The sequence below is a fragment of the Cavia porcellus genome, unplaced genomic scaffold (assembly GCF_034190915.1).
Source record: "Cavia porcellus strain 051 isolate PalLab524CR breed Dunkin Hartley unplaced genomic scaffold, mCavPor4.1 scaffold_21, whole genome shotgun sequence".
In the NCBI taxonomy this organism is placed as follows: Eukaryota; Metazoa; Chordata; class Mammalia; order Rodentia; family Caviidae; genus Cavia; species Cavia porcellus.
In genome coordinates, this window is record NW_026947504.1 from 37,116,750 (window position 1) to 37,124,621 (window position 7,872).

The following is a 7,872-nucleotide window of genomic DNA, read 5'->3' on the forward strand; positions in this document are numbered from 1 at the left end:
ACCCATGCTAACCTCAAGTTCACTCTAAGAAAATTAATGACCTGTATCAGCATTTTGATGGAAGATCAGAATTGCAGCAGCTCATCAAGCTTTCAACCTTTACACAAGCAAATCAGGAGGGGATTAACTGTATGCCAGGATTTCAAAAGTCGAGAATGAAGATTTGAGTTTATGTAAATTAAAAATTCTTAACTCTATTGTGCTGTAACCATCTCTAGGTGTTACAATAGTTCCTACAGAGCTTTTTCATTTTTAGCCAGTGTGGTGACACATGCCTGTAATTCTAGCAATGAGGCCAAAGCAGAAGGATCTCAAGTTCAGGCCAGCCTGAGTAACTTGGCAAGAACTTATCTCAAACTTTAAAAACTGAGAGCTAGGCATGTAGCTCGGGTGATGAAATCTGTGCTCACCCTGCAATACTAAAATAAAATGGTCACTTCAGAGAGTAGGGGAATAGGAAAAAACTCAATTTATACCAGGTACAGGTACAAATTTCCTATAACAAATGTGATTATATATACCTAAAATGTACCAAGACTTAATTTAAAAAATAGAGAGTCACTTCAACTTTTTAACAAGGTTTTACACTGAATTATCTACATCTCTGGCTTACTTGAATTTTGGACTCAAAAAGTATCCAAGTTTCAGGGGATACTGTTTAGGTACTACACTGAACTCATCAGTTCTCCTATTTGAGAGGATTTTTGTTCATTTCAGTCAGGATCTGAAGCTAGTTATACAATTAACCCCAATTATTCCCATTCTCAACATCTTACATACTTGCCACGACACACCCACTTAAGTTATAAAGAAGTTTCCTCGAGGCAGAATTCATTAACTAGATTAGATTTAGCAATATTTGACAACAGTGCTTCTACGATAATGAGAAACTTCCATCTGAATCAGATGAACAAATGATTTTTCATTTCCTTAAAAATCTGGTAATTTTTGAAACAACTGCAGCCATTCAGTTGAGGCATTTTTTTGAGACAGGGTCTCACTATGTAGCTCAGGCTGGCCTGGAACTCAAGTGATCCTCCTGCCTCAGCTTCTTGAGCGCTAGGGTTACAGGCGTGTATCACAGCCAGCTGGAGGTTTTCATTTTGGTTTAGAAAACAGATCTTTGGTTTATAATCACCAACTCTGATTTCTACTTACACATTTTTGTTTTTATTTAAAGACTGTCTCACTATATAGTTCGGCTATTCTCAAACCAGTGGCAATCCTCCTCCTGCCTCAGCTTCCCAAGGGCTAGGATTACTTATAGGCATGCACACCCACCTCACTTACATATGTCTTGCCTTGAAAATTTAACATCCTGAAAACAAAATTAGCTTGAGATATATACATATATATAGCATCCTCTGCACACACTTGGAATGTTTTTCACAAAACCTGTTTTTATCAGCTCATTAACCTATTTATAAGCATGGAGTATTTTTAAAGGGAAAAAAAACTTTGCCAGATCTTATTTAAAAGGTGTTGCTAGGAGGTACTGTATTATTGGAAGTGATTGAACAAAATCTTAAAATTCTTAAGTGAAAGCCATTTAACTGATATTTAAAACCTCTGCAATTATTAGTTTTATTAGTATCATCCAGGACTCAGATATTCAGTATTCTTCCTGAAATCACATAAACAAATGCAAATGGAAAGAATCCAAGTCAAAATTATATAACAAAACAGCACTTCATCACAAAAGCGTGTAAAATTACAAGAACCCTATTTTAAAACACTGGCACTTCAAGAGTGATAATCTCAAAACCCACAAAAATTGCCAAATTGTTCCCTAAACTGCTAAGCAGATAAACATGACTGAATTTTGAGTTTTGTAAAGAAAAACTCAATTGGGTTAATTCATACTGAAATGTAAAGCTCACATTTCTTTCTCATGTCTAAAAGGGAGTCCCCAATATAGAAAACCTATTCTTTTCTAATTGGTGGCTTAATTTTAAAAGCTGACCCAATTAATTAAAAATACTTTTATTGAAGTCGTTTCCTGAGCAATCTGTGTTTAGATAAATGGGTAAAGGCATCTACAGCCAGTATTTTCACTGTCTTCACTGAATAGTATCAACAAAAAAATGAAATTTGGCAGTCTTGTATTTTAATCTCACGCTTTTGGGGATACATTCTCAGGCCTCCTCCTCTAACGTGGAAACAGCACAATATAACTGCCATTACACGGTAATGGGAGTTAAGAGTCCTCATGTAAAGATTACAACATATTTTTTCTATTAGTCCTTCAAGGACAGACTTTCAGACTGCTTGATCCTAATATTCCCATGCTATGAACAGAATTAGTTACTTTTTACTTTACAAAGGGTTATGTGAAATTCATTATCAATCCAGTGAGATTTTGGAGCTTTGTGGATGAAAATGTTCTCAATCTGACTTTCATTACCCCATCACGATATGCAGGGTGTGTAAATAAAAGCTTTGCATTCACTAACTGTATGAAAAGATAAAACACTAATATTCATGTGATCCAAAATGGGCAAAAGCAAAAGACTAGCATCTCTTCAAGAAGAAAAATTTCAGACCTATGAAAAGGACAACAATACTAATAAAAAAAATTGTATTTACTTAGAAGCATTCAGAATGTCAACAAAACAGCTGCAACTTTTTTTTGCAATTACAGAGTGGTATTCGGTTAACAGAACAACAATTATTTCGTATAAGCTGCATCAGAGACAACTGAAGATGAAAAACTACCGTCCCCATATATAACTAATTTGTGCTGTGCACCAACAAGAACCTGCTTTAAATTTCCATGCCAATTTACAACCCCCATACTGTACCAGGCAAGGTTAGTGGCTATTGAAAATACCACCAGGACAGGGCTATCTAAAGACACATTCGGTAGTGTGTTAACTATACAAAAAAAAGACACTGTACAGTTTAAAAACAAATCTTACACAGCCTTACATTTCAATTTTTTTTTTCTTCAAAAGGAGTGAGTTGTGTACAGGGGGGTTAAATGCTTTATAGACAAAGGAAAAAAAACTGCGCTAGAACCAACTTATTCATCATCATCATCTTCTTCTTCATCTTCATCCTCTTCATCTTCCTCCTCCTCCTCATCTTCTTCGTCTTCCTCATCTTCCTCCTCTTCCTTCTTTTTCTTGCTTTTTTCAGCCTTGACAACTCCCTTTTTCGCTGCATCAGGCTTTCCTTTAGCTCGGTAGGCAGCGATGTCCTTCCATAGGGGGAGATGAAACAGCAGGAAAAGTTAAGTAATAGAACCAACACGGCAAAACTCACCTTCACGACGGGAATTTGGAAAAATGGACATAAAAAACTCTGATGATTACACCGAGCAATCCTCAACTCTCTAGAAGCCATGATCTAGCATTTGCTATGCAATGTGCCTCACTTGAGGTGCAATTGCATACCACATCCAAACTATTAAAACTTTGATTAAAGGGTAGACACTGCCACCTTCTGAATGCAGAAAAACATTCTACAGGTTTATACTGTCAGACCCTGATTCTTAGTAGAAAACTGTCTTAAAAAGACAGGTAATTTACCAATAAATCTGCAATAAGGTGAAGAAATATTTAAAAATGGGTATTTATCAGAATGACTAAAGAAGTTAAAATGTAAATACTTAATATATTTCAATTTGTATTAATTACAGGACTTAGAGCTTTTGGTCATCTTATGAACTTACTGTTTGGGCACACTTAAACTTAGTGATAAGAGATTTTGGGGGTGTTTAAAATAGTGGAATCTTTTCAGGGAATAGTTATGAAAAATACCCTGTATTCACTTGCTTAGCTTATTTTTATATTGTAGTCTGAACATTTTAAAACAAATTATTTCTGACCCAAAGCACCTACCAAATGTTCACAAAATTGGCAGTATTGGGTAATAACACAATCAGCTTAATTATGGTCTTGGCTCAAGTCGAATTATGCTAAGTAAAAATAATATTTTATTTGGTGTTCAAAATTCTTTGAAAGAAAGCATTTAAACTGATACAGCTGTTATACTACAAATTATACCTCAAACCCAGAAATCTCCAAGCAAATCCACACACTTCTTACCTTTTCGTACTTCTCCTTCAGCTTAGCAGCCTTCTTCTCATAAGGCTGCTTGTCATCTGCTGCAGTGTTATTCCACATTTCTCCCAGTTTCTTTGCGACATCACCAATGGAAAGGCCAGGATGTTCTCCTTTGATTTTTGGACGATACTCAGAACAGAACAAGAAGAAGGCCGAACTAAAGAGAAATTCAATTTAATACTGTGTAAGTTAACATCCAAAAAACCAGCACTAGTAAGTACATAAGCTGTCTGCTAGTATCTACTATGAACTGAATGGGGCAGAAACAGGCAATCAAAGCTAATTTAATTTACAGTAATAAGAGATCCAGAAGAACATTCTACCAAGTATTTTTTAATAATAGTTCTAAAGAAACGACTGAAAACTCGCGTTAGGAGATAACATATTGTGCAAGGAGATAGACTGACCAATTCAAATAATGTGGCTAACACTTGCATCCAACAGGAATTTTACTTAAAATAGATATACTAAAGTGAGCAGCTATTAGCTTAAGAAACTTTGGACACTGAACTCATCGGGTGGCTTCCTAAATGTGATTCTACTATAAAACAGGTCCTGAAAATAAAAGGATACTTACGGAGGCCTCTTGGGTGCATTGGGATCCTTGAACTTCTTTTTTGTTTCTCCCTTAGGAGGAATATAAGTTTTCATTTCTCTTTCATAACGAGCCTTGTCCGCCTTTGCCATGTCTTCAAATTTTCCTTTCTCTTTAGCAGACATGGTCTAGGGGAAAATTATTTGCAAGCTTAACTGATGTAAAAAATTTTTATTATCCCAAAGCACTTCAACAAATAAAAAGCATCCTGTGCCATTTAATTAGGAAAATAGACAGGTACGGTTCTTCCCCACCCTAATTTGGAAGTCATCAGCTGGTTATTTCCTTGTGGGCATGGCATGCCTTGAGCCCTCTTACCTTCCACCTCTCTGAGCACTTCTTAGAAAACTCTGAGAAGTTAACGGAAGCATCTGGGTGCTTCTTCTTATGCTCCTCTCGGCAAGTTTGCACAAAGAATGCATATGATGACATTTTGCCTCTCGGCTTCTTAGGATCTCCTTTGCCCATGTTTACTTGTTTTCTAGAAAAAAAATTATTTGATATCACCAGTAAAAGTACATCATTTAAGAGCTTAAACAGCTTAGGGAGTGAACAAAAACCTAGGTACTCAAGGTACTGCATTATCAGCACGGCAGTGACATTAATTCCCCATAAAATCAGACCAGACCATGGCAAGATACCCAATTCCTAGAAGTGGCTACACCCAGCAAAAACAACAACAGAAAGGGGGAAGGGGGGCTTCAACAAGCTCTCCCGAAGCCTAGACACGGTGTTCTCGGAATATTCATCACGCACCAGCCTGGTCTGCTCTGAAATGTCCAACCGGCCATTTAAACAAGTCTTAAAATCACACCGACCATTTTTAACAATGCCAAAGATTAAAAAAAAAATACCTCGTGTGTGGATTTGCTCTAGACAAGAAGCAAAGCGCCCGGGCAGACCTTCCGAATTACAGGCCAAAAAGGAAAAACTAAACAAAAACCCTCTACCGTGCATCGAAAGTTTTCCCGATTACTCGAAAAAAAAAAAAAAATCGCCTCTCCGCATAAAACTTTGCTCCGAGGGAGGCGCCGCCCGCGCGGGCGCGGGAGCCAGGCCGGGGAGGCGGCGCGCGGCGGGGCAGGGCAGCCCCGCTTCCTATCGCGCCGGCCCTGAGCTGTTTCTGCTCTGACTAAACACGTCCGGTCTGAAGTTTCTGCGAGTAAACAAGGATGAGGGACAAAAGCCACTCCTGCTGGCCGCGCGGCGGCTCCCTTCCCCCCGGGGGGAGGATTTTCGGGAGCCGGCGAAGTTGGGGCGCCGCGGGCGCGGGGCGGCTGTCCGCCCCCGGAGCGGGGCCGGCGGCGACGGGGCGCCCGGGGAGCCGCGGCGCGGCCCACAGGCCCGAGGCCGCCACGTGCGCCCGGAAGGCCCCGGCCCGCGCCGCCGCCGCCGCCCCCATTTTGTCAGGCGCGGCGCAGGGAGAAGCCCCGCTCGAAATGGGGGCTGGCTCCGCCCGCGGCCACCGGGCCGGCGCACGGAATGGCCGCTGCGCGTCTTCCCCGCCTGCGCCGCCGCCGCGAGGGCGAGCGCGAACATGGCTCCTTCCCTTTGTGTGTGTGTGTGTGTGTGAGTGTGTGCGTGTGAGTGCGCGGGTGTGCGGGCGGGGCGCCGCGCTCTGGCGCACACACTCGCCATGACGGCCGGGGGAGGGGCGGGGGCGCGCGCGGCTCCCTGCTCCCCTCCCCCCGGCCGCCGCCGCCGCCGCCGCCGCCGCTCCCCGTCTCCCTCCGCGCGGCCCGCGCCCCGCCGCCCCCGCACGGAGGACGCGGGGCTGTGAAAAGAGAGAGAAAAAAAAAGTTGCCTCGGAACTGCTGCGCCCAGCTCCCCCGCCCGCCCGCCGCCCGCCTTGTTTTCTCTCCAGCCAGCAGCGCCGGGCCCGCGTCAGCCATGTTCCAGCGAGCGCAGCGGCGCCGCTCCCCCCCGCCGCCCGGCCACCCGGCCGCCGCGCCCGGGCCGGGGCCAGGGCCGAGTCCGGGCCCGCGCCGCCGCCCCCAGCCCACCCGCGCCGCCCGCCCCGCGCCCGCAGCGGCGACCCGCCCGCCGCCCGGCCGCGCTCCCCGCCGGCGCCCAGCTTGCTGCGGCGGCGGCCCATGCAACCGGGGAAGCGCCAGCGCCGCCACCGCCGCCGCCCGCCGCCCCTCCGCCCCGGCTGCGCTCCGCATACGCCGCCCGCCCCGACGCTCGGCCCGAGGGCCGAAAACACGTTCAAAAATTTTTTAATGAAAAAAAAATTATTTTTGCGCCAGTCAGCGCGGCCGCCGCCGGGGGTGGAAACTCGCGGGGCGCGGGGGCTCGCGGCGCCTCAGGCAGCCTGTGGGCCGGGGCTCGGCGCGGGGCAGCGTTCTCGGAGCCCCGGCACAAGCTCTCTCCGTGCGCAGTTCCCCCCACGGTCCCCCCTCATTTGCCTTTGTGTGGAGCCTGACCCGCCGACTCCCGGCCGCCGGGATCCGGCCGCCGCGCGGGCAGGGGAGCTGCCGGAGGCGTTCTCCCCGCCGCGGCGTGGCCCCAGACTCACCCTCAGCGAGGCACAGAGTCGCCCAGTGCCCGTCCGGCTCTCACTTGCCCCTGCGCTGTCTCTATGGAGCTCAATGTACTGCAATGGCTGTGAGAGCGGGAGCCAGACGCAGCCTCCTCACTCTCTCCGCTCTGTAACATTACTCTCCAGCCAGCGCGCCTCCTATTGGCTACCGCCAACTCACGGGGCTCGTTCATTGGCCCGATACCTCCCATTGTCCTGACCAGAGCCCGCTTCCTATTGGCTGTCTCCGGGGACACGTCATCAAGGATTGAAACAGCGCGCAAATCTGAATGTGTGTGTATGCCGGGCAAAGAGGCTGAGGCGGGAGAGGCAGAGGCAGAGGCAGCAGCTGCTACGGGAAAGCAGAGCTCTATGGTGTATGTGTGCATGTGTCTAACCCAAGCCAGCCCCATACCGGAGCGGCTGCCGGAGCGAAAAGGGCCTGACTTTTCCACAAGTGTCTCCAACTCCTCAGGCAAAAGGGACACCCACAGGCCTCCCCCCCCTTCTTACCCCACACTCACGCCCAAAGCCGTTGAGATAGGACGTCCCAGGCTTTTAATAGACGTTCAGAATTGCGGGCCACAGTATGAGACCCTGTTCCCCGAAAAATGGGGTCACCGCTGGTGCAGAGGGGTGAAGGTAGCCGAGTCTTGAGCCCCTCACCAGCCTATGGCTGCATGTCACTT

At 46.3% G+C, this 7,872-nt stretch overlaps 1 protein-coding gene across 2 annotated transcripts; it reads right to left on the bottom strand.

Moving 5' to 3' along the window:
- Positions 1-1,559: 1,559 nt before the first annotated feature.
- Hmgb1 (high mobility group box 1) lies at positions 1,560-7,354 on the bottom strand. Of its 2 annotated transcripts, none has more exons than XM_013141181.3 (5): positions 7,181-7,354; positions 4,981-5,143; positions 4,645-4,790; positions 4,050-4,224; positions 1,560-3,199 (listed from the first exon to the last, which is right to left on the bottom strand). In XM_013141181.3, exons 2-5 carry the CDS (start codon positions 5,128-5,130, stop codon positions 3,023-3,025), a joined length of 648 nt encoding a protein of 215 aa, XP_012996635.1. In that variant the 5' UTR covers positions 5,131-5,143; positions 7,181-7,354; the 3' UTR covers positions 1,560-3,022. The 2 variants fall into 2 exon arrangements, with proteins under 2 accessions (XP_012996635.1, XP_012996636.1); XM_013141182.3 differs by lacking the exon at positions 7,181-7,354 and adding an exon at positions 5,517-5,704.
- Positions 7,355-7,872: the final 518 nt, after the last annotated feature.

Excerpts from the sequence above, each read along its gene's own strand:
- Hmgb1 (XM_013141181.3), bottom strand. The coding sequence starts at position 5,130 with ATGGGCAAAGGAGATCCTAAGAAGCCGAGAGGCAAAATGTCATCATAT. Across the intron at positions 4,791-4,980 it reads AGTGCTCAGAGAGGTGGAAG|ACCATGTCTGCTAAAGAGAA; the intron begins GTAAGAGGGCTC and ends ATTTTCCCCTAG. Across the intron at positions 4,225-4,644 it reads AATGCACCCAAGAGGCCTCC|TTCGGCCTTCTTCTTGTTCT; the intron begins GTAAGTATCCTT and ends ATTTCTCTTTAG.